This window comes from Xenopus tropicalis, chromosome 3, assembly GCF_000004195.4.
Source record: "Xenopus tropicalis strain Nigerian chromosome 3, UCB_Xtro_10.0, whole genome shotgun sequence".
In the NCBI taxonomy this organism is placed as follows: domain Eukaryota; kingdom Metazoa; phylum Chordata; class Amphibia; order Anura; family Pipidae; genus Xenopus; species Xenopus tropicalis.
This window is the reverse complement of record NC_030679.2, coordinates 18,012,807-18,040,069: the sequence shown is the minus strand read 5'-3', so window position 1 is coordinate 18,040,069 and position 27,263 is coordinate 18,012,807. Positions and strand designations below refer to the sequence as shown.

The 27,263-nt window shown below is 42.5% G+C and overlaps 1 protein-coding gene across 5 annotated transcripts in view; it reads right to left on the bottom strand.

Annotated features, from left to right (window-relative positions):
• sgcd (sarcoglycan delta) overlaps nucleotides 1-27,263 on the bottom strand; it is a 378,830-nt gene that overhangs the window by 30,276 nt on the left and 321,291 nt on the right. For all 5 annotated transcript variants that reach the window (XM_018092814.2, XM_004912789.4, XM_004912790.4 and 2 more), the window contains 2 exons: nucleotides 10,676-10,763; nucleotides 8,990-9,109 (listed from right to left, as the gene is read on the bottom strand). In XM_018092814.2, the coding sequence (XP_017948303.1) occupies nucleotides 8,990-9,109; nucleotides 10,676-10,763 (208 nt within the window). The remainder of the gene's footprint in view (nucleotides 1-8,989; nucleotides 9,110-10,675; nucleotides 10,764-27,263) is intronic.

The following is a 27,263-nucleotide window of genomic DNA, read 5'->3' as shown; positions in this document are numbered from 1 at the left end:
GCGGCAATATAAAATATGGATTTATCCCAATTGCTCCCTGCTGGAATCCAAGCAAAAATTGTGCCTTGGGAGATGTTCCTTAAAATATAGATTCTGTGCTACAAATAAAAAGTGTATTTTACAAAGTCCTAGAAAGGGTTCCTAGTAAATTATTGTTTGGGTATGCTGGAAAAAGCTGTACTAAACTCTATGCATGGAGGGCATGAGTGAAATATGTTCTCATCTCTGGGGCTACCCTGTGGTATAAACACCACTGCATGGAATTGCAGATACAAGTTTATCGCCTCTCCGCTCTGCTTCATAAACACAATACATGACAATATTGCTGAGCCGTAAGATATGCACCGAGCCTTACAGCTCCTTGAATTTCTATTCATAGCAACAGCCTATCTGGGTAGAATGTTGGGGTGGGGGTGAGGAAAAAGAAGAAGAAGAAGAGGAAAACAGTGCATTGAAAATGCTGAAATCACAGTATCTGTGTGTGTGTGTGTGTGCGTGTGTGCATGTGTATGTATGTGTATCTGTGTTTGTGTGTGTGTGTGACTGCTGCTGACTAAGCTCATTATTCCCTTTGCTGCCCCATTGGGAGACAGGTATCACTTCATCAGCTTCAATTGCAAAACAGTATAGAAATGTAATTCTAAGCAAGATCCGCATATACTGTACATTTATTAAAAATTGTCTGTGGATTTTCAAGTTATTTGCAAATTGATTGAATGCAGTAATGGTCTGGGTGTTTATATTTTCAGAACTGCTGATTCTGACTTCTGAAACAATGTAGAAGAAGCCAGCAAGCCCTTGAACAGGAAGTGACTTTTGAGTCAGTGCAGGGTCAGAACCAGAGAACAGAAATGTTCAGTTCCTTGGGGTGTTAGGGACAGAAACGTCAAATAATGAGAATGAGAGGTTATGCCCTACTTATGTGTACTAATAACCTGGTCTTTAGCAATAAACCTCAGTCATAATATATCACACAATGTCTCAATGGGCAGAGGCTACACTGTTTATTAGAAATGTTTAATTAGAAATATATTCTCCAGAGTGTCCTACAGACTTATTAGGAAAAGTTAGCATTTAATGAAGTTAAATATGATCCCCCCTCCCCCTGTACTGGCAAGGGCATAGGCTGAAATCAACCCATGTATAGAAATTATATCAGTCCACATTAGCGTCTAAAATTAACCAGAGATTCCCTCATGTTCCCATGCACAGTGAGCATTCATTGATTTGAAAAGGACCTGTTTAAGATGTGTGCTTGCAAAGCAAGAATTCAGGGACATAAGAAGGGCTGTTCTGATGGTGTGGAAGGCCATGCTTCCACACCAAACAGGCCATGAGTACTACACACCCTGCTAATCCTCCAGGAGACCATATTGGAAATTTGACATCTATGGAACTATAGTCCTGCAACATCATGGATGGTTTTCTAAAGGATAAACCCTTGTCCAAGTATCACAGGGCCAGTGTCCCAATTTATGCAAAAGGATCAATCAAGGAGAATCCTGTCCGCTCTTATATGATCAATGATATAGGCACTAAACACATGTTTATCTAGTTCTGAACCCTTCTAAAGTTTAATTACCATATAATATAAAAGGACAAAAACTACATTACTCTCCCTATGTTAGATAACAGCAAGATGATCAATGCAGTGGTAGTAGAGAGAATTTTTGGCATTTCTAATTAAGTTTGGGCTGTTACCAGGGGAACTAATAGTCAGATTTAGGGAAGGTTTACCTTCCCCTTCAAATAAATTCATGATATAAGGTTCTTGAATACTTTAAGAATAAGAGCTCATTAATATGCAAAGTGCAGTCAAGGTGGGTGGCCCATAACTAGCTGGCAACCTATGCGTTCCTGCAGCTTTAAACCGGGAACAGCTCAGTGATTTCTAATATCTGTATATGTTACAGTAGCGGCTACATTAACACCTAGTCAAACTGTTTATAGACTTTGTGGCCATATAAACAAAGCTAACTTCAAGCACTTGAAGCAGTGGCCCTCCTTACAAGCAGGCACAAATGATTTGGGGTGCTTGGCTCAAATGACCCATTTTGTTTTTGGTTATAGACTGTACCACCTGTATTTTCTATTTAACAAATAGGTCAGAACTTGCAATTATAATGGAGCCCAGGATGTAGGCTGCCGTATATGGATTGCCATGCCTCTCAGATATTTGGTAAATGTACCATACCTAACTCCGACACAAAGCAGCAGGACCCCTGCGGCTGGATATGCCAGTGCAAGGAAATGTTAAGCACTTTGCAAATGAAAGGACCTTACAAAGCTGACCTTGTTTCCTATTTAAAAATTAAGGAAATCTCAAAATGAAATACATCCTGATTCCACAAAACATGCAGGCAGGTTAAGTGGTTCCTGATAAAACTGTCCATAGCATGTGTGAATGTGAACTATACTGTGAGCTAAACTGGGTTAGGGACTATATATAATCTCTGTTAAGCACTGTGGATTTTCTGAAAGATGTTTTCATTTGGCAGATTGCCGAACATTTAACTAAACAGCACACATACTGCCCGCATCCCATCTGATTCCCCCTGAAGGGTACCCATGGACCACCTGTGCAGTCAGGAAGGTTTACCAACCAAATTCCAATGCCTTTCCCAATGCAGGACTCTGTGCCATGGCTACCCAGCTATGAAGCAAATGCAGTTTATAAAGCTGGCCATTTAAATTAGGATCCACTTGATGAAGAGATCGATCTTTGCTCAATTTAACCTCCTTTGTGCAGGCCCATCAGAAGTATGGTTACTAAATGTCTTGCTTAAAAAATCCTTCCACTTTGATAGGAGAGGGGGAGAGACTGTGAGCGGCAGGGTGATGATGTACAAAAAGCCCGGGCAATGAGGTTAAAGGCGTGGTTCGGGCAGATATAGGAACTAGGGTTTTCATCTGGGCGGTAAAAACCTAATTTTTAAAACTTCATTTCTCTGCCCCCTACATCACGCACTCCACCCCTCTGTCTAAATAGTCAGCTAAAGAAAAGTGGCAAACCTACAGCAGAGAAGCTGCTGACTTGGTGTTAAGGGAGACAGACTGACAAGCTACAGTAAATCTGCCCATGTATGGCTTTACATGCAGGGTAACAGACATTACAATTAAATGCATTCATAACCCTTCTGTTGTTTTCGATTTACAGGAACTGGGTCATTAGTGTCTGATCAAAGGGAGTCAGGTTGCGTAGGTTACTCGGTCAGATTTCTCCCAACACCCACAGAATTGTCCCTTCCAGGAGGCACCAGGAAACTTTTTTAAAGGCCCCTAAAACAATTTGGGGCCTGAGCAATCACTGGCTTTGTTCTGCTAATTTGTCAAGCTTGCGTGTAGGTGTCAGTTATTGCACAGAAAGGAGTTAATCGGCCCTTAATAAGCAATACCAGCCTAATGCTTTAATTAAAAACGGCCGTTGAACTGAGATGAGATACAAATGACGGTAATTAAGATCAGGTGGTATCTAGAGGGCTATTTTATTTTTAATCTGAAATATACCTCCGGCTAATTAACGGGGAGAAAATCAGCACGCGGAGTACGGCGTATCTCCATAGCATCACAGTAAATACATAGACAGCCCCAACATGTTATTAAAGCATGTCAGTGGGGCACTTTTCATTAGGCAACACTCAATACAAGTCATTCATCACCGACACCTGCCGAAAAATGTAATTAAGTACATTTTACAAAAAAAAAAATGTATATATATATATACCTTTAAACAGCTTGACTTATATATATATATACAGTATCTTATGTTCAGCATAAATAAAACATGGTTTAACCTGGCCCCTGCCAGCATTATAGAATTCATATTAGTAGTGAAAAAGTGCCAGCAACATAGATTCACATGAAAAGTAAAATGGAGGTGCCACTAGTGTTTAAAGGGTTAAATGGCAAAACACTTCTATCAGTACATGGTCATACATTAACAGATGATTAATGCTGCAGTTGTGGTGCTGCTGTGGCCAGGGCAGTGGGGTGGCTAGGTGGCTTGGTGCCCAGATGCTCCTCTGGGTTGATGTATGATCAAAGGGGAAGGCATATTCTATCATATCAAGTATATTTACAACAGGGATGACCATCCTCCAGCTGTTGTTGGACTGCAAGGCCATTGGGGGATGCTGGGAATTGTGGTACAACAAATACTTGTACTGTGCATTCACTGAATGGTGCAACTTCTGTTGGGCAGGTTCCTATGGGCAGCTGGAGAGCCTGGAAGAAAACCAGGTGTGCTCAGCATATTAAAGATTTGGGCTCATGCACCTGGCTATGCGTGCAGGGATCACAGTGTACTTTTCTGATTTTTGATGTGGGATTTATAATATTTTCTTCTTAATCAGCATTAAATTAGATTTCCTAAAAATTAAACCAGAAGCAAATCGTTTGCCTATCCAAACAGGTGTCCCAAATGTAAGAGAATGATCCAATGCTATTTAATGATAGGGTGCAATTTTATTCAGACCCTCTCCTATTCATCTTACAGCCTTTCAAACTACTGCCTAGTTGATAGTTGCTGATATTCAATAAAAAGCTAAATTATTTAAAATCCAGTGAAAATAAAAAACAAAAACCAATAGCATGGCTGTTGTAACTACCATACAGCAGATCCCTCAGGGGGCCCGGGCAGTTTTGTTTTCTGTATGGTAGTTTCCTCTCCCCTGTACTTTTAACTTTGCCCCCTTCTCGCTCCTTTGCAGTAAGTGGTGGGCAGTGCATGGCCAGTGGTAATTTGTATGGCTTTTATACCTAGGAGATAGACTCGAGTGAGAGAATGAGGAGGTTAATTACACTGGGAGGAGAGCAGATAATGAAACTGCTACACAGAATATTCTCTGTCACAGATCTGCAAAGATATTCCAGATCTCCATTAGGTCATCTCTATACGGAATCTCAATATTACCCTGTGTGGCTTGGGAAAAAGTAATTTAATTTTAACAAGCAAGGTCAGATTATTCTAATTAAAGGTTATTTATAAAATCCCCGACAATTTTCCTGCCATTGGGCTAAGGATAGAAAAGGAGATTGTCCTACAAAATCTTATTGCCTGCACTGTACTGAATAGATAGCTGTAAAGGTCAATGGCAGTATACTAGTACAGCTTCATTCACTTTCCGTTGCTGCTGCGGTTCTCCTGTACAAGGTGCTCTCCATCCCACTGCTGTTAAGTAGAGCAGCATCCCTGAGCAAAATGTTTTAGCAGTTTTATACCCGTGAGCCACATTCAAATGGAAAAAGTGTTGGGGAGCAACACAAGCATGGAAAAAGTTCCTGGGGGTTCCAATAAGTCTATAATGAGCTATTTGGTAGCCCCTATGGGGACTGGTAGCCCATAGAAGGCTAGTTTGGCAATTACACTGGGTTTTATGCAACCAAAACTTGCCCCCAAGCCAGAAATTAAAAAATGGTCACCTACTTTGAGGCCCCTGGGAGCAACATCCAAGGGGTTGGAGAGCAACATGTTGCTCACGAACCACTGGTTGGGGATCACTGCTGTAGATCAACCTCCTGCCACTACTAAGCTGGTGCATTTCTAGACACCAGGGTCAATTACTTCAATCTTCTAGGGACCTACCTTGCCTTGCCTTGCTTGCCTATAGAGCTTGGACAAGACCGGATTGCTACTGAGAACACAATGTTACTGTTGACAGCAGTGGTACCCAAACTGTGTGCCTAGCTTTGAAGGGCAGTTATGATACAATTTAGGATAAAATGTGTTTGCATTTATAGATATTCTTGGAACTATATAGGGCATATTTACTAACACTAAAAATAAACATCACTGGTGATGGTGGGCAGCAACCTGACTTTTGATGCAGATTAATTAAGTTGGGTCTAGAACTAGATGCCACTATAGCACAACATACAGGGCTGGAAAATGATCCCAGCCAAGGACAATTACCATCAGTCCTTTCTTATTTCCATCACAGATATATATGATAGCATTTCTACATATAGTTGAAAGTGGGTTTTCAATGTCAGGTTCTATCAGTTGCACAGGACCATTTTGCTCATCCTGCAAAGATAGACCATGTTCATAAAGCTACCCAACCGTCAGCTGCAAGCACTTTATGGGGTACAAACTAATACCTGATGGATGCATGGTCATGGTCATACAGTGAGGCACTTAATGCCTCACTGTACAGTACATTGGCTACAAATGCAAGCACCACTTAATGTATGGTGATATAACATGTACACCTTGAAGTGCTTTGTGACCAGCCCCCATGCCTATGTTAGTAAATGTGGCCTCTTGTGAAAACTGCCACAAGGGGGCAACATGCCCTATATTCCAATGTATTTTAAGATGGACAACAACTTTATAATCATCCCCCAGTGCAGCCAGTGCTACCCACATAGGTTTAATCACAATTCACATTGAGTACATTGTAAAAATATTATTCAGGATCCGACTGAGCTGGCAAAATACCAGAGGACCTGCTTATGGGCACTAGCTAAAGACAATTCCTATCAGCCCTTTCTTATTTGCATCATATGTCTAACTGGTCTGCGAATAAGCAATTGATGCCTGGTGGGTACTGTTATTTTTAGTAAAGGGTCTACATTTTGGATATTTCCAAATATTGGATACTTCCAAATATTTTAAAGGTTTCCCATTTTATTGGATACCACTAAGACTGGATGGGAGCTACAAGAAGGAGATGCCCAGTGCTATATTTATAGTAAAAGTCAAAGCTGTACTTATTCAAGATTAGAATGAATAGTAATTGTTTAGAGAGCAACATTTTCACTTCTGTTCCTTCTAAGCATGTTTTAGAAAAACCATTCACTGCCACTACAGTAGTTTGTTCCATATTGAATGAAAGATAGGGAGTAGATAGATGACTACTCTATAGGCACCCTAGGGCCAAAGTGCACCTCTCTCTCTCTCTCTCTGTTCAGCAACATGCTATACAAGTTAATCGTGGTGACTGAAGTCTATATGAAAAGCCATTTTTAAAGGAGCATACCATTAGGAGATCTCTCTATTTATGAAACAAACCAACAGTTGCCATACTGTTATTGTATTCTGTGCAATCATTTGTCTGACAGACAACCCCTTGTGACTGATAAGACTTAAATTAAGAGTTTTCTTTTTAAATCACCAATTTATCAGTCATGCCATCTTTTTAAGTAATTCAATCTCACTAGGAAGCTCCGGTAGCAACACAATTCTCTGTGTGACTCGAGAAGAAGAAAAGAGGAAACCTACAGTGAATTGAGAGCTCTGTAAATCATCTATTAAAAGCCATTATGCTGGGCAACAATCATGTATCAGCAGCTATTATACAGGAAACTACCTCTGTGAAATGCAATGCTTGGATGCTGCTAGTGAGCCTTCTGTTGCTCAGGGGGATCTACTACCCCCTGTATACCCAACCATATAATCAAGTCTTAAAGCATGCTGAGAGTGGTAGTCCATCAACATGAGGGATGGATTCTTAAAGCATCAATGTTTGATAAATACAAGAGGATTCTCCAGTAACAATCCTGCCTGCTTTGTGTGCGCTGGACTCTGCATGTTTTTGTCCATGGAATTTATCTTTTGCTCTAAAATTTAAACCACTCTATATTGGTCCTTCTGATGTTTAATCAGAATTTAATAGGATCAAACCAAAATCACATTGTGAACTCCCTATGCTAGATAATAGATAGCTGACATAGCACTGGTAGGTTATATATTTTGGAGAGCTAAAGAATACTATGAAGGTCTTTTTTTTAAGTGTTATTAATGTATAGTTAGAAGGCCGAGGAATGTTTGGGACAAAAGGCGCTATTCCATGGTGTTGGGACAGAGGAGGTTAATTTTATTTAGCGGATATGAGAGATTGTGTTGGAAGATATGGAGACCATTTCCCCTTTGGACATGAAAGGCAAACTTTCCTTGAACCCTACATTATTAAGTTGTTTTGTTGCCACAAAGTAGATCAGGGCAGACTGGGCTACTTTATGCCATGTGACACAGGAATACTGAATGCCAGGCACTGGCAGACAGCCAACTTCATTTGTGCCTCTAATGACCAAAGCTCCACTGTCCAGGGTGCTGAATTTTTGCATCAGGGTTATTTTCAGTCTTGCATATCCTTACTCTTAAGGCTAATGCCACACGTGTAAAAGCGCTTGCTGAAAATTCTGCCCTACGCCTCTTACATGTGCCTGCACCCGAATGAATGAGATACGCTCGGGTGCAGGCATATGTAGCCGATATAGGCATGAAAACGCGAGATAATGCAAAGTCTCGCGTTTTCATGCGTATATCAGCTACATGTGCCTGCACCGAAGCGTATCTTATTCATTCGGGTGCAGGCACATGTAGGAGGCATAGGGCGGAATTTTCAGCAAGCGCTTTTACGCTTGCCGAAACTATCCGCCCTACGCCTCGTGTGGCATTAGCCTAAGGGCAGTGGCACACGGGGCTACTTCAGGTGCTATAAATTGTCAGTAGATCAAAAATGCAGTGCCTAAAGCAGTCCCCCCCCCCCCATAGACTTAAATGTAAATCACCTGGCAAATGTGCAAATGTCTAATTCAGCCTTGTTGTGAATTTCCAGGTTATTATCTGACAAGTGCAGGCACAATTCTGGTTTCGTCATTAAGGGGACTGCATTTGACTCTAAAGCACCTGAATGAAGTGTGCCATTGCCTTTATATGTATGGATCCGAAATACTGAAGATTACTATGATACACAAATTCAGCATCCTGGACAGTGGACCTTTCGGCAATGGAAATTCAGATTCGGGTCTTTGTCCCAATACCTTTGGGTAGCACTACAGGCTGTCACCCATAATTGTGCTGTACGTCCAGGATTTGTGCCTTACAGTGGTGGGGGAAAATAGCAGGGCACAGTAGGCAAAAATAAGTGATTTTGTACTTTGACACTCGCTAAGAATACCAACTGCACATTGTGTATAAAACCCAACAACCCACCAATTAGCAATGGAACTGTTGCTAAACATTGATCAGTTTATTGTATTTTACCTAGTACCCGCAATCTATCAGCGCCAACAACCACTTCATCATTATCGGCAGAAAACAGTAGTTTCCCAGTATTGGACTTCACTTCCAATCGTTTCCCGTAGGCTTCTATAGCCTCTGATCCTGTGAGAGAAGGCAATAATGATTACTATTAGCATTTTAAGTACTACTACAAGAGGCATGGGCAATGTCTGCTACAAAGTCACATTTCAACTTAAATGACCAGAATAATCAATACATTGCAGCAAACTAAATATCAAACCTATTTAGCATTATGCCTTCTTCCTAATCCAACACTTCTATATAAGAAGTAAGTACAGCTCTAAAGTACTCAAGAGGGAAATTCACTTTACAATAAACTTATAGCATTAGGTTATTATTGATATTCTGGGACAATTTGTGGTTGAACTAAATTTGCTATTTTTCTTTTTATTATCTAACCTTCCTGTGATGTGTCTCTCTAAAACTGGAAATTTTAAACGTTCTTCAGTTGTCTGGGTCAGTGACAAGGAGGGTTCTCATTAGATGATTCCTTTGCATGCTAACTGGGCCTCTGGGTCTGGGAAACATTATGTTTAATTAATTTTTGTGTTATTGTGCAATACTGCTTTAAACATGCAACTCAGTGCCCAGCATGCTTTAACACAAAATGTTTGTGTATGCTGTAATTTGTAGTTGCAATGTTTGGGTAAAGTTTGGTTAAGCAAAAAGTCTTTTGATCCCCTTTAGAACTTGCCACTGCTTGCATGGGTCACTTTGGAAAGGTCCTAGGTCAGACAGTATCTGTGCCATTTAGCGGACAAAAAAAAAATCTCTTTTGATACTAAAACATATTTTTAAGAGTTTAAACATACTGGGAACAGTAGTTCAGCCACATCAGAATTTTCTGCTCTGCAGGAACAGTGACCCAATGACAAATGGTAGACTGGTAGGCATGGGTCTCATTGGTGAATAAAGTAGGCATAACTAGCATACAGAAGACAAACAGTTGAGAGAGGGGCATCTAGTCACTGGAAGAGAGAGATAGATAGATGGATAGACAGATGGCTATTTCCACGACAGCACTCTGACTTATATCTTCACCCAGGTTCAAGGTAATAGGAATACCAGGAACACCAGGACTGTGGTCACCTTGGGCTGGTATACAACATAATGTGCTGTATTTATACCCTACTTCTTTGTTAAGTTTTAATTCTCATCTTAGGAGCTAGGGGTAGAAGTGGGACAATTTTACAGAGGGTTTAGATTCCCTTTAAGTGACTCACAGAACAATGACCGTGGCAGACTATCTGTAATCCTTGCCTTACAGCAGCGATCCACACCTTTTTTTTTTACCAGTGAGCCACACTCAAATGTGTAAAGAGTTGAGGAGAAACACAAGCATGAGAAATGTTCATTAGGGTGCCAAATAAGGGCTGTGATTGGCTATTTGGTAGCTCCTATGTGGACTGGCAGCCTAAATGAGGCTCTATTTGGCAGTACACCTGGTTTTTATGCAAGCAAAACTTTCCGCCAAGCCAGGAAAAAATAAGCACCTGCTTTGAGGCCACTGGGAGCAACATCAAAGGGATTGGGGAGCAACATGTTGCTCATGAACCCCTGGTTGGGGATCACTGCCTTACAGTATATCTATACTTCCCTTTTCTTCATAGGATACATACATACATATGTGAATTCCTTCATTCGTACCTGTGACGAGCTGCGTGACAGCTTTCATGTCCCCATTAAGAATATTTACAGTCACATTTCGATCTGATTGGACATACAGAGAGTTACCCTATGAGAGAAGGAGGGAGAGAGTCAGGTAATCCACATTTATACCCACTCACAAATGAACTAGATCACTAGAAATCTTGGGTAAAGAGAAATATGTAAAAAATATTAAGCAAAACATTTGAGCATAATAGATAAAGAATGTACTGTGTTTCTACAACTTCCAGCAATATCCAGCACTGAGGTTTATGTCCCTTCTAAGTTGTGTCCATCTATTGAGAGCTACTTACATCCCCTTTAACCTATAACTAAAGGTCAAATTTAACCTATAACTAAAGGTCAAATTCACCTGCAACCAGTATTCCATTTACACTTTATATTGCAGTGTAAGTGTGATTCCAAATGGTATACCAAGCCTTGCCAGTCACTGTAATGGGAACTAGTTGGTAACCTCATATGGGATGTAAATGACATGGCTGCCTGTTGCCAAAGCTCTTAGGTACTAAGGCTTTGAATGTGCTAATCATGGCTGCATTTGAATTTAAACACTCCCGTTAATTGAAAATGTTTTTTAAAAAGTGATTGTGACCTTTAAATGTTCTCATTCACCCCTAATTGAAAGATTTAGCAAGATGACCAAGGCTTGGGGAACAGCAAATCAATAGAAAATTTCTTTTTATTTTCACTGCAAAAGATTAGGGTTTTATACAGGGCGGGCAAGATCACAGTGTGAAGAACAAAGACCTAAGCAGCGGCAAGGAAGTGCCTAAAGGCACTGTGTTTTATGGGCCTTGGGTGATTTGCTAAATATAAGGTTTATTGGATGAGCTGCAGAAAAGAAACAGAAAGATGAATTAAGATAAAGATTGGAGAAAGAGTTTGGAAAATATCATTGGAAAAAGTAGCAAACTACAACAAGTGGGGATAGGAAAGGAATAAAAAGGTCAGAACAAGTAGCAGTAGCAAATGACAGCAAGCAGAAAGGAATTAGCTGGATAAATATAAATGGAACAGTATGGGGTGTAGGAAGTAAGAGTCCATAGTTCAATGGTTTGATTTTGAAAAAAATTAAATTAAAGTAAGAAACAGAAATAAGGAGGTCTCTACAAGTAAGTAAAGATGCCAGCAGAAAAAAATTATGTTAGTGGAGGGGCTGGCAAAGGTTGTAGTGCAGGGGGGCTCAAGCAACAGGACCCTTCCCTAATACCCCCAGCACCTGAGGAAAAGCGCCATGAGGAAACACACTCAAAGAATGTGCTCAGAAGCTGCTGCTGCAAAACTGGAACAGTATGTGCCCAAAATGGCATCTGCAGCGCTCCATCATCTCCCGAACGGCAGGTGCAGCCGGAACAGGAGCCGGGCCCCCAAAATGCCCCTGCACCAACCACACAAGACATCTTAACGGCAATCGCTACTTGCGCTGCTAAAACAAGATGTTCAAAACATTCGGGAGAGAACCCAGGTAATAGAGAAGCGTGTGAGTACCCTGAAAGACTGCACAACCCCACTGCCTAATGAAATCACCCAACTTCATAACCTGGTAAAAGCAGGCCTCAGAGAGCATGGAAGACATGGAGAACAGGCAGCGGCGCTCTAACATTAGAATAGTGGGACTTCCAGAGAGGAGCAAGGGCCAGAATACTGAACTATTTGCTGAAAAGTGGCTCCAAGAGATGTTGGGAGCACAGACATTCTCTAAACAATTTGTTGCTGAAAGGGCTGACAGAGACGCAGCGCTCCAGGCAGCAAGGAAAAAGGGGGACATCCACTTCCAAAGGGTTCGTGTCTCCCTGTATCCAGACTACTCAGCGGCCCTCCAGTGCCAGCATGGTACTTTCTATGGGGTTAAAATACGCCTACAAGACTTGGGAATCAACTACAACATGCTTTTCCCATACAAGCTGAGCATTGTGGATGGTTACATAGTTACATAGTTACATAGGGTTGAAAAAAGACCAGAGTCCATCAAGTTCAACCCATCCAAGTAAACCCAGCACATCTAACCCACACCTACCAATTTATACACTCACATACATAAACTATAAATACAACCACTAGTACTAACTGTAGATATTAGTATCACAATAGCCTTGGATATTCTGATTGTTCAAGAACTCATTTAGGCCCCTATTAAAGGCATTAACAGAATCTGCCATTACCACATCTCTAGGAAGGGCATTCCACAACCTCACTGCCCTCACCATGAAAAACCACCTACGCTGCTTCAAATGGAAGTTCTGTTCCTCTAATCTAAAGGGGTGACCTCTGGTGCGTTGATCGTTTTTATGGGAAAAAAGAACATCCCCCATCTGCCTATAATCCCCTCTAATGTACTTGTACAGAGTAATCATGTCCCCTCGCAAGCACCTCTTTTCCAGAGAAAACAACCTCAACCTCGACAGTCTCACCTCATAGTTTAAATCTTCCATCCCCTTAACCAGTTTAGTTGCACGTCTCTGCACTCTCTCCAGCTCATTAATATCCCTCTTAAGGACTGCAGCCCAAAACTGCACCGCATACTCAAGGTGAGGCGTATAAAGGGGCAAAATTATGTTCTCATCCCTTGAGTCAATGCCCTTTTTTATACAAGACAGCACTTTATTTGCTGTAGTAGCCACAGAATGACACTGCCTGGAATTAGACAACTTGTTATCAACAAAAACCCCTAGATCCTTCTCCATTAAGGATACCCCCAACACACTACCATTCAGTAGATAGTTCACATTTATATTATTTCTACCAAAATGCATAACTTTGCACTTATCAACATTGAACCTCATTTTCCAGTTTGCTGCCCAGTTTTCTAATTTTGTCAAATCGCTCTGCAAAGCGGCAGCATCCTGCATGGAACTTATAGTTTTGCACAATTTTGTGTCATCAGCAAAAATAGAAACAGTACTCTCTATGCCCACCTCCAGGTCATTAATAAACAAGTTAAAAAGCAAAGGACCAAGGACTGACCCCTGCGGTACTCCACTAACCACACTGGTCCAATTAGAAAATGTTCCATTTACCACCACTCTTTGTACTCTATCCTTCAGCCAGTTCTCTATCCAATTACAAATATTATGTTCTAGGCCAATATTCCTTAATTTGATCATTAACCTTCTGTGAGGTACTGTATCAAACGCCTGCCATTCCAGCATCGAGGTTCCTACTCACCTCCTCATAAAAGGCAACTAAATTAGTCTGGCAAGATCTGTTACGCATAAAACCATGCTGGCACAAACTAATAATATTGTGAACTGCAATGTATTCAAGTACCCTATCCCTTATTACCCCTTCCAAAATTTTTCCTACTACTAATGTCAGACTAACAGGCCTATAGTTTTCAGGCTGAAAATATACGGCACCACATTAGCAATCCGCCAGTCTCTCGGCACCATGCCAGACCTCAATGAATCCTGAAAAATTAAGTGAAGAGGCTTGGCAATCACAGCGCTCAGCTCATTTAATACCCTGGGATGAATCCCATCCGGCCCTGGACCTTTGTTTACCTTTACATGTTCAAGTCTCTTTTGAATTTCCTCCCGAGTGACCCATGCATCAGTAGCTAAATTACTAGAACTGGGCATATTAAAAGGGAAGCCTTCATTATCTGGCTCCTCTGATGTATAGACAGATGAAAAATAAGAGTTCAAAATTTCAGCTCTTTCCCCGTTCTCATCAACCAACTTACTCCCCCGTGATAATAAGGTTCCCACCCCTTCTTGCTTCATTTTTTTACTATTCACATAATTAAAAAATAATTTTGGATTCTTTTTTAGGGATGTAGCGAACTGTTCGCCGGCGAACTAATTCGCGCGAACATCGGGTGTTCGCAAGTCCGCAAATTCGCGAACTTTTGGCGATGTTCGCCATTTGGGTTCGCCTTAGCTGGCGCCAAATTTTGACCTCTCACCCCAGACCAGCAGATACATGCCAGGCAATCAGGCAGCTCTCCCTCCTGGGCCACCCCCCCCCCCCCTGGACCACTCCCTTCCATATATAAACCGAAGCCCAGCAGCCATTTTACATTCTGCCTGTGTGTGCTTGAAGAGATAGTGTAGGGAGAGAAGCTGTGATTGATTTGAGGGAGAGTTTAAGTAGGATTTCTGGCTAGTAATCTACTACTGCTCTGTATTTGTGTGGGGATAGGAGCTGTGCATTCATTTCAGGGAGAGTTTAAGTAGGATTTCTGGCAAGTAATCTACTTTCTACTGCTCTGTATTTGTGTGGGGATAGGAGCTGTGCATTCATTTCAGGGAGAGTTTAAGTAGGATTTCTGGCTAGTAATCTACTACTGCTCTGTATTTGTGTGGGGATAGGAGCTGTGCATTCATTTCAGGGAGAGTTTAAGTAGGATTTCTGGCAAGTAATCTACTTTCTACTGCTCTGTATTTGTGTGGGGATAGGAGCTGTGCATTCATTTCAGGGAGAGTTTAAGTAGGATTTCTGGCTAGTAATCTACTTTCTACTGCTCTGTATTTGTGTGGGGATAGGAGCTGTGCATTCATTTCAGGGAGAGTTTAAGTAGGATTTCTGGCTAGTAATCTACTACTGCTCTGTATTTGTGTGGGGATAGGAGCTGTGCATTCATTTCAGGGAGAGTTTAAGTAGGATTTCTGGCTAGTAATCTACTTTCTACTGCTCTGTATTTGTGTGGGGATAGGAGCTGTGCATTCATTTCAGGGAGAGTTTAAGTAGGATTTCTGGCTAGTAATCTACTTTCTACTGCTCTGTATTTGTGTGGGGATAGGAGCTGTGCATTCATTTCAGGGAGAGTTTAAGTAGGATTTCTGGCTAGTAATCTACTTTCTACTGCTCTGTATTTGTGTGGGGATAGGAGCTGTGCATTCATTTCAGGGAGAGTTTAAGTAGGATTTCTGGCTAGTAATCTACTACTGCTCTGTATTTGTGTGGGGATAGGAGCTGTGCATTCATTTCAGGGAGAGTTTAAGTAGGATTTCTGGCAAGTAATCTACTTTCTACTGCTCTGTATTTGTGTGGGGATAGGAGCTGTGCATTCATTTCAGGGAGAGTTTAAGTAGGTTTTCTGGCTAGTAATCTACTTTCTACTGCTCTGTATTTTTTGTCTAAATAACAATTTGTCTAAATAACAATAATAATTCCGTGTCCAGAAACATCACTTGAGTGACGGTTTTCCACCAGCAATAATATATTCCGTATCCACTACTGTATCCGTTGCCCTTGCAGGCCTTGTTGCCCGGTGTCTGCAACCAAGTGCCACCTAGCTGTGTGATCTTTTTCACAATTTGTCTAAATAACAATAATAATTCCGTGTCCAGAAACATCACTTGAGTGACGGTTTTCCACCAGCAATAAAATATTCCGTATCCACTACTGTATACGTTGCCCTTGCAGGCCTTGTTGCCCGGTGTCTGCAACCAAGTGCCACCTAGCTGTGTGATCTTTTTCACAATTTGTCTAAATAACAATAATAATTCCGTGTCCAGAAACATCACTTGAGTGACGGTTTTCCACCAGCAATAAAATATTCCGTATCCACTACTGTATCCGTTGCCCTTGCAGGCCTTGTTGCCCGGTGTCTGCAACCAAGTGCCACCTAGCTGTGTGAGCTTTTTCACAATTTGTCTAAATAACAATAATAATTCCGTGTCCAGAAACATCACTTGAGTGACGGTTTTCCACCAGCAATAAAATATTCCGTATCCACTACTGTATCCGTTGCCCTTGCAGGCCTTGTTGCCCGGTGTCTGCAACCAAGTGCCACCTAGCTGTGTGAGCTTTTTCACAATTTGTCTAAATAACAATAATAATTCCGTGTCCAGAAACATCACTTGAGTGACGGTTTTCCACCAGCAATAAAATATTCCGTATCCACTACTGTATACGTTGCCCTTGCAGGCCTTGTTGCCCGGTGTCTGCAACCAAGTGCCACCTAGCTGTGTGAGCTTTTTCACAGTTTGTCTAAATAACAATAATAATTCCATGTCCAGAAACATCACTTGAGTGACGGTTTTCCACCAGCAATAAAATATTCCGTATCCACTACTGTATACGTTGCCCTTGCAGGCCTTGTTGCCCGGTGTCTGCAACCAAGTGCCACCTAGCTGTGTGAGCTTTTTCACAATTTGTCTAAATAACAATAATAATTCCGTGTCCAGAAACATCACTTGAGTGACGGTTTTCCACCAGCAATAATATATTCCGTATCCACTACTGTATCCGTTGCCCTTGCAGGCCTTGTTGCCCGGTGTCTGCAACCAAGTGCCACCTAGCTGTGTGAGCTTTTTCACAATCTGTCTAAATTACAATAATAATTCCGTGTCCAGAAACATCACCCAAGTTGTTGTTCTTTTGTAAAAATAAAAAAAATGCCAGGCAAAGGCAGGCCGCCACGCAGAGGCACTAGGGGCCGTGCTGCTATGATATCCTGTGGCCCTAGGAAATTGCCCAGTTTTCCGAAGGCACTTACCCTGAACTCCCAAAATGCTGAAGAGGTAGTTGACTGGCTTACACAGCACACCCCATCCTCTACTGTTTCTAACTTTGCCACAACATCCTCATCCTCCTTTGCTATGGGCACCCCACGTACCACTTCCTCCACCACCGCCGCCCCTTCTTCACTGGAGTCAGAGGAGTTATTTACTCATGAGTTTGTTGAACTGAGTGATGCGCAACCATTATTGCCAGAAGAAGATGAAGGAGATGCGGACGTTACACCAGATATCATAATTCAGGCAGGCAACACAACAGAGATGGACATAAGGTGTGATGAGGTCCCTGCTGCTGCTGTCTTCTGTGAGCTGTCAGAAGAAATTGATGCATCTGAGGAGAATGATGATGAGGAGAGTGATATTTTGTGGGTGCCCACAAGAAGAGAGCAAGAGGAGGATAGTTCAGATGGAGAGACGGAGAGTCAGAGAGGCAGGAGGAGATTAAGACTTAGAAGAAGCAGGGACAGCTCCCAGGGAACAGTAGGGCAACAACATGAATCGGCACCTGTGGTCAGCCAGCCAACGCACCCGCCAACTTCTACTGTTACTGCTAGAAAGCCCACATCAAAAGGCTCAGCAGTGTGGCATTTTTTTAATGTGTGTGCCTCTGACAAAAGCGCTGTAATTTGCAATGAGTGCAGTCAGAAACTGAGTCTTGGGAAGCCCAACACCCACTTAGGTACAACTGCTATGCGAAGGCACATGAACGCCAAACACAAAGCACTATGGGAGCAACACCTCAAAGGCAGCAGCCAAACGCTAAGCCACCCTCCTTCTGCTCCAGCATCTTACTGCTCTACCTCTGCTGTCCTTGACCCGTCTCAACCACCCTCCACTCCGCCTTCCAGTTCCTGCTCATCTGCCCCCAGCCAAGTTTCTGTGAGGGCCATGTTTGAGCGTAAGAAACCAATGCCTCCGAGTCATCCCCTTGCCCGGCGTCTGACAGCTGGATTGTCTGCACTCTTAGCCCGCCAGCTTTTACCATACCAGCTGGTGGACTCTGAGGCTTTCCACCAATTTGTAGCAATTGGGACACCGCAGTGGAAGGTACCCAGCCGCAATTTTTTTTCACAGAAGGGAATACCACACCTGTACCAGCATGTGCAGAGCCAAATCACCGCATCTCTGTCATTTAGTGTTGGGGCAAAGGTCCATATGACTACTGACACATGGTCCTCCAAGCATGGTCAGGGCAGGTATGTCACCTACACTGCCCACTGGGTGAACCTGGTGATGGCTGGGAAGCAGGGAATGCGTGGTTCAACAACAGTGGAGTTGGTGTCACCGCCACGGGTTGCATGCGGGTCTGCCACCACCTCTACTCCTCCTTTGCTCTCTAACTCGTCTTCTAACTCGTCTTCTAACTCATCTTCTAAGTCGTCTTCTAAGTCGTCTTCTAACTTGGCTTCTTCCTCGGCTTCTTCCTCCTCTGCTGCTGTGTCCTCCTCCACACCTGTGCACCCCCAGCTCCACATAGGCTATTCGACGTGCCAGGTACGCCGTTGTCATGCTGTCTTGGGCATGACGTGCCTGGAAAGTAGAAACCATACCGGATCTGTACTCCTGTCATCTCTGCACTCACAGGCCGATCGGTGGCTGACCCCACACCAACTGAAAATTGGAAAAGTGGTGTGTGACAACGGAAGCAATCTGTTGGCAGCACTGAGACTGGGCAATTTAACACATGTGCCCTGCATGGCACATGTTTTAAATTTGATAGTCCAACGGTTTGTCTCGAAGTACCCAGGATTGCAGGACATTCTCAGGCAGTCCAGGAAGGTGTCTGGCCATTTCAGACGTTCCTACACAGCCATGGCACGCCTTGCTGACATTCAGCGGCGGCACAACTTGCCAGTCAGGCGTTTAATTTGCGACAGCCAGACTCGCTGGAATTCAACGCTCCTCATGTTTGAACGTCTGCTGCAACAACAAAGAGCCATCAATGAATACCTATTTGAACTGGGTGGTAGGACTGGATCTGCAGAGCTGGGGATTTTTTTCCCCCGTTACTGGGTGCTTATGCGCGACGCCTGCAGGCTGATGCGCCCTTTTGACGAGGTCACAAATATGGTTAGTCGCACTGAAGGCACCATCAGCGACCTAATACCCTTTGCTTTTTTTCTTGAGCGTGCCATGCGACGAGTGACAGATGACGCTGTAGACCAGCGTGACCAAGAGCCTGATTTCTGGGCGGAATCCCCAGAACGTTCCCAGGCACCTGCTGCAACGCAGGGAGAGGTGTCAGAAGCGGAGTCAGAGGAGGAAGGTGGCTTTGTGGAGGCAGAAGACCAACAGGAGCAGGCTTCCCAGGGGGCTTGTGGTCACCTTTTGTGGAGCCCTGGTCTTGTACGTGGCTGGGGGGAGGAGACGGTGGTGGATGAGGACGTAGTCCTTGATAACGAGGAAGGGGAGATGGATACCTCTGCATCCAACCTTGTGAGAATGGGGTCTTTCATGCTGTCATGCCTGTTGAAGGACCCCCGTATCAAGAGGCTTAAGGAGAAGGACCTGTACTGGGTGGCAACGCTACTAGACCCTCGTTACAAGCATAAAGTGGCAGAAATTTTACCAACGTACCACAAGTCCGAAAGGATGCTGCATTTCCAAACCAGCCTGCAAAACATGTTGTACAATTCTTTTAAGGGTGATGTCACTCCACATTCCAGGGGCAGAGGTGCCGGTAATCCTCCCACGAGCACACCTGCAAGGACAATGCACTTTGGCCACTCTGTAACGTCAGACATGCAAAGTTTTTTCAGTCCAAGGCAGCGCCAGGACCCTTCTGGATCCACCCTCAGAGAACGCCTCGACCGGCAGGTAGCGGACTACCTGGCATTAACTGCAGATATTGACACTCTGAGGAGCGATGAACCCCTGGACTACTGGGTGCGCAGGCTTGATCTGTGGCCAGAGCTGTCACAATTTGCCATAAATCTGTTGTCTTGCCCTGCCTCAAGTGTCCTCTCAGAAAGGACCTTTAGTGCAGCAGGAGGGATTGTAACTGAGAAGAGAACTCGCCTAGGTCACAAAAGTGTTGATTACCTGACCTTTATTAAAATGAATGAGGCATGGATCTCGGAGGGTTACTGCACGCCGGAAGACTTGTTCTGACTGCCCATGCAGCTGTCCTTCTCTGCACGCCGCTTGACACCACACACAGCTGTCCTTTAGCGTCCGCCTCCACCACCGTACAAACTAGGGTGCAAATCCTACTGGCTTAATTGTAAGCCAAACTTTTTGGACAGGTAAATCCTGAATTTTTCTCTCTTCTACTCTTCTGTGCTTGTCACCCTATCTGAGTTCTTTGAAAGGGTTTGGCTGGGGCATGGTTATGATACCATCTAGCTTTGATGTTTTTAATGTCTTCTGTGCTTGTTGTCACCCTATATGAATTCTTTGAAAGGGTTTGGCTGGGGCATGGTTATGATACCATCTAGCTTTGATGTTTTTAATGTCTTCTGTGCTTGTTGTCACCCTATATGAGTTCTTTGAAAGGGTTTGGCTGGGGCATGGTTATGATACCATCTAGCTTTGATGTTTTTAATGTCTTCTGTGCTTGTTGTCACCCTATATGAGTTCTTTGAAAGGGTTTGGCTGGGGCATGGTTATGATACCATCTAGCTTTGATGTTTTTAATGTCTTCTGTGCTTGTCACCCTATCTGAGTTCTTTGAAAGGGTTTGGCTGGGGCATGGTTATGATACCATCTAGCTTTGATGTTTTTAATGTCTTCTGTGCTTGTCACCCTATCTGAGTTCTTTGAAAGGGTTTGGCTGGGGCATGGTTATGATACCATCTAGCTTTGATGTTTTTAATGTCTTCTGTGCTTGTCACCCTATATGAGTTCTTTGAAAGGGTTTGGCTGGGGCATGGTTATGATACCATCTAGCTTTGATGTTTTTAATGTCTTCTGTGCTTGTCACCCTATCTGAGTTCTTTGAAAGGGTTTGCCTGGGGCATGGTTATGATACCATCTAGCTTTGATGTTTTTAATGTCTTCTGTGCTTGTTGTCACCCTATCTGAGTTCTTTGAAAGGGTTTGGCTGGGGCATGGTTATGATACCATCTAGCTTTGATGTTTTTAATGTCTTCTGTGCTTGTTGTCACCCTATCTGAGTTCTTTGAAAGGGTTTGGCTGGGGCATGGTTATTATACCATCTAGCTTTGATGTTTTTAATGTCTTCTGTGCTTGTCACCCTATCTTAGTTCTTTGAAAGGGTTTGCCTGGGGCATGGTTATGATACCATCTATCTGAGATATTTTTTCTGTCCTCTGTGCTTCAGTGGCTGCAACAAAAAAACCATAATTTTTTAGGAATGTACACATTCCTGATTTTTCAGGGTTCTGCAACGGCGGCAAAATCGTATCTTTTATGGTCACCACAGGTGATCGAAAAGGTAGGACAAACCTGGGCCCACACTGCAGAATCAGTGTTTTTTGGTTCACGTTACTCTACATTGAATTACCTCTGCCTGACCATGCACGTGCGCACAAGCACGGTGACTGCTAAACACACCACTACAGAAATATTCCCACCGACGGGATGAACGTCCTGGAGGTGACAAGCAACTAGTAAAAACTAATATTCGCACACTTGACAGTATCATTAAAGCTTTTTGCGTTTTTTTTCGTTGCAGTAAACGCGGCGTTTTGTCTTTGCGTGTGAACCGGCCGTAACCTTTACACGACTTGATTGGAATGTAGATGCCGGACTTTTTAAAGCAGTTTATTACATAAGTTTAGGAATGTAGTGTGATTTCTGCCCTTTACAGCACAAAACGCAACGCTGTGTCAACAACGTATTTTTCAGAGAAATTTTTGCCATTGATGCCCCTCCTGCATGCCACTGTCCAGGTCATGGCACCCTTTAAACAACTTTAAAATCAGTTTTCTGGCCAGAGATGGCTTTTCTAGGTTTTAAAGTTCGCCTTCCCATTGAAGTCTATGGGGTTCGCAAAGTTCGCGAACTTTCGCACTTTCCGACGAAAGTTCGCGAACGGGTTCGCGAACATTTTTTTTTAGGTTCGCTACATCCCTATTCTTTTTACTCATAGCTGCAATATCCCTTTCCATTTCTATTTTAGCTTGCTTGATAGCTTTTTTGCATGCTTTATTTGCTTCCTTGTACCTGATGAAAGTTTCTGCTGTCTCAGCTAACTTGAATGCTTTAAAAGCACGTTTTTTCTTACCAACCTCGACACTAACACTTTTATTCAGCCATAAAGGTTTTGCTTTGCTATGCCTCTCCTTGCTTATAAGGGGGATATACTGTTGTGTATACCTGCAAAGCAATGTTTTAAAGATGTTCCATTTTCCTTCTGTGTCTAACCCCATGAAAAGCCTTTCCCAGTTGACACATTGCAGAGATGCCCTTATACTGGCAAAGTCTGCACGTCTAAAATTGAGCGTTTTAGTTACTCCCTTATAGAGCTGTCTCTGCAGCATTATCTCAAAGGAGACCATGTTGTGATCACTGTTCCCCAAATGCTCACCCACACAAATGTTAGAGATGAGTTCATTATTATTAGAAATCACCAGGTCCAAAATAGAGTCATTCCTAGTAGGTTCTTGAACCGCCTGAAATAAAAAGTTGTCATTTAGCATATTTACAATCCTACTAGCTTTTTCTGACTTAGCCACCCCATTACTCCAGTCAATGTCCGGATAATTAAAGTCCCCCATAATAACAACTTGACCCAGTTTTGAAGCCTCCTCCATTTGCAACAATAGACGGGCCTCATCCCCCTCATCTATACGGGGTGGTTTATAGCATACACCAATGACCATTTTCTTTGTGACCTTCAGCCCTACTGAAATTTCTACCCAAAGAGATTCGACGTTTTCATTGGTAATGTCTTTATTACATGGCTTTAAATCTGACTTTACGTAAAGACAAACCCCTCCACCCTTTTTAATCTCTCTGTCCCTCCTAAAAATTGTATAACCACTAATTGGTTCACTAACATCTGGGCTCAGCACAATGTCACAGGGAAAAGGATGGTTGTTGCCCTAGACACTGAAAAAGCACTTGATACAGTGGAATGGCCCTACCTGTGGGCCCTTCTTGCACAATACAGGCTGGGAGGACAATTTATTGGATGGGTGAGAGCCTTATATGAGTCACCCAGTGCTAGAATCTTAGTCATTTCAGAACTGTCCCAGGAGTTCCCCTTAAAGCGGGGCACAAGGCAGGGGTGTCCATTGTCACCTTTTTTGTTTGCATATACACGGTCTCAGGCTGCAGAGGGTGGAGGAAATAATCTTGCTCTATGCAGATGACATGCTAGTTTATCTGACTTATCCCAAACAGTCCCTCACACTTGGGGTCACAAGGTTTGGGGGGGTCTATCATGCCTCAGGGTTAACTGGGTAAAGTAAAGTAGCTGGTGTTCCCCATAGACAGTGAAACTGTCAGAGACCCATTACATGGACCTCAACTACAGGGTCACATCACAAAGACCCAACAAAATTTACAGAGTTAAACCTGACCCCTCCACTTAAATCCCTAAGGACCAAACAAAACCACTGGGCCAGTTTACCACTTTCCATGCCAGGCCGCATTAATATCCTAAAGATGATCTGGCTACCGAAATTTCTTTATCTGTTCCACAATGCCCCAATAATACCCACCAAAAAATGGTTTGGCGAAATAGATACCCATGTAAGAGAGTTTTTTTTGGGTGGGGGAATGGCCAAGGATAAAGATGCCAATGCTGCAAGCTTCAGTGAGAAAAGGAGGACTAGCCCTCCCCAATTTCCTGCTGTACTCAACTGGTATATGCAAGCTGGTGGCTCAACCCAGATCCTAATAACCAAGCCACGGTACTGGAAGCTGCGGTAGTTTCCTCATTTGAAGCACTGGCAAACCAATTATATACAGGGTTACCGTCTGTATACCCCTTAACACCACCCAAGAAAACTGTAACCCAAGTCTTCTCCAGAACAGTAAAAACAGCCCACCAAAAAAAGCAACCAGCTGGTCCAAATGGACACCACTATGGGGCAATAACACCCTTATGCAATTTAAGACTTTCCCAGATGCCAACCTTTGGGCTGCTCCAGGGGTAAAACGCCAAGTGATGTGGTTGAAGCAGGAGTTATTAAGCAGTATGCACAATTAAAAGAGGAGTTTGATTTACAAAACCACATGCCAAAAAAAAAACCACAAAAACCACCTCCAACTGAAACATGCGTTCCAGGTGCAATTTCCACGGGAACCCCCCAATATTACGGAAAGTACCCTTAAACGCTATCTCCATAGGCCCAACTTATCCAAGCTCATCAGCTGTTTTTATGCTATACTATTGCAGGGGAGTTTTGATTCTGCAAATCATATCAGGATGAAATGGGAAAATATACTTGAACAAATACCGGAAATCAATATAGCAACAAGAGACCCCTATATTCATATTACATTCCTCAACAGAGTATACCTAACCCCCCACAGGCTGGCATGAATATATCAGGGATATCCAGATGTGTGTGTGAAATGTAATTTAGACCAGGGTAATTACTTTCATGTATTCTTGGATTATCCTAAAATCCAGCAGTACTGGGCCAACATACTTACCTTTATCAACTCTTCACTGGGATTTCCAAATATCCGGTGACCTGAATTCTGCTTGCTGGGACACACTGAAGGCCTTATTTTACCCTCCAGTGACAGACTCTGCCTGCAGCAACTTGGCAAGTTGGTGGACAACACACTTCCATGGCAGAAACTCGCCTACCTGGCATGAAGATGCCCTGCTAAGTTTGATAAAATATGGAACTGCTGGCTGGAGGACCCACAAATGAACAGCACAATACATTACTACTGTTCGGCTGGATGCTCAACAAACCCCAGACAAATAGTTAGGCATTGTTAAAAATGAACCTCTTTGAAATGTAAACGCCCACCACTGACTATTACTGTTTACAACCAACTTTCTTTATTTTCTATTCTCTTTCACATCCTACTTTACTACTTTCTTTGTTAAAAAATTAATAAAGAAAATCTTTCAAAAAAAGGTTGTAGTGCAAGAGTGGGTAAAATATGGAAGGTAAAAAGTTGAAAAGACATATGACTCACATGACATTTTAAGGGTTCTAAGTACAGTTAACACAATAATTTCATAATACTAGGAAGTTGCAATATGGTTAAGGCATCTGGCTCACTCAACATTCTTCTACAAGGTTATCAGTCTCAGACTGGCCTACAAGGATACCAGGTGTCATTGTTTCTCCCCCTTAACCAACCATTTGCCTTGTAATGGATATACTATGGCCATTCCCAATTTCCACATGAGAAAAAAAGAGAAGTTAAAGAAGGAAGGCTAGATGATGATATATAAGGAGAAATAAGTAAGAAAATAAAGAATACGAGTAAACAGAGAAGGAAAAATAGTTTGGAGAGTGGACTTGGCAATCTGAGGTTTTCTGGGGGGGCACCTGGGACCTGAGTCCACTCAGATACTTGAAATGCACCACAGTAGGTCCCTCAAATTTGCAATATGTAGCTACTAAGGAGGTTATGTTTTTGCCTTTCCTCCATGTTCCATTCTAATACACGCTTCCTCAGCAATCTCTTGCAGAGCCACACATTTCACCTGCTTTCATTCTCCCATATATATACAGTATATATATATATATATATATATATATATATATATATAAATCTTCAGTAGTGTAACAGGCACTCACGATAAGGCAATGGAAATTGCCTGGGTGCAGTACAAAAAAATGCAGAAATAGATACAAAATGGAAGGTACCGCACTCACAGGACTTAAAAGGAAGAGATTTATTTTACTTACAACATAACATCTGTGAAATTTTTCACACTGGGTGTTTCTATACCTTCTCACTCTCCACCTTCTTTAGTTTTATTTATATATTCCATTTTGTAATATTTTGTATTTTTTCTACCCATTTATCTTAACCACACCCCCAGTGTGTGACGTCACACTGGTTTTGGCGCCACTGTTGGGTTTAATTGGGGAATTTGTTTGTCTTGCATTTACTTTGAGAAAGGCTGCTGTGTCAGCCAAAACGTTAGTCACTTGCCAATAAATAATATTTTTTGTTTTCATAAGCCCTGTGAGTGCGGGATATTTATTTACAGTATCTATGCTCTTGGACATTCTGCACCCAGGCATTCGTTGCTTTTTGATACGTGAGTCTTTATATATATATATATATATATATATATATATATATATACAGTATATATATATATATATATATATATAATGTTCTTGGGCTCATCATTAGAGCTGCAGGACATATCAGATTGGAGGTTGACACAAGGGATGCAAGGATATTAAGACAAAACTGAACAGGCAATTGAAAAAAAAGAAGTCAGCAGTAAAACCATGTTGGGAATATCTGTAAAGCTTTTCCATTGCAGACTTTTGTACTTTACAGAGTGTGTAAGGAACAGCTAGTTATTACAGGGCACTGCTCTAACACTTGTGCTCTAACACTTGTAGCATCCTAGAAACTGCCCACATGGTTGAACAGTGAAAAGTTTACCAGATCTAGAAGGACTAAACACATGAACAATGATTAAGGAGGTAGGAGTGGATGTCACTGTCATCTTAAAGCTGTTGACCAAACCCATTCTCCAGTGAGAATCATCCTTGCTTGTAAGTATGTATGTATAACTTTATTTATAAAGCGCCACAAGGGTATGCAATGCTGTACAATCTTACAATATACAAAATTACTAGGCAAAATAATGTTTTAGTGCTCCAGAAGGTAGCATCTGTGTTTTATCTTAAAGAGAGTGGGTGAGTGTTCTCTACGGAGGGATTCAGGGATAGAGTTCCAGAGGTAAGGAGCAGCAAAATAGAAAGGTTTAAGACAAGAAATCGCAGTGGGTGTGGATGGTGTAAAAAGATGGAGGCTTTGAGAGTAGCGGAGGAGACGACCATTAATAATGCAGAGAGACCAGTGAAGAAATGTAGTGAGGAGCAGAGGAGTGAAGGGCTTTGAATGTTAGCAGAAGGATTTTGTATGCTATCCTTTGCTTAACAGGCAGCCACGCTAGAGAGCTTAACTGAGGCTGAGCAGGTTCCCTCTTAGGATCCTGGCAGCAGAGTTCAAGATTGATTGCAGGGGAGAGA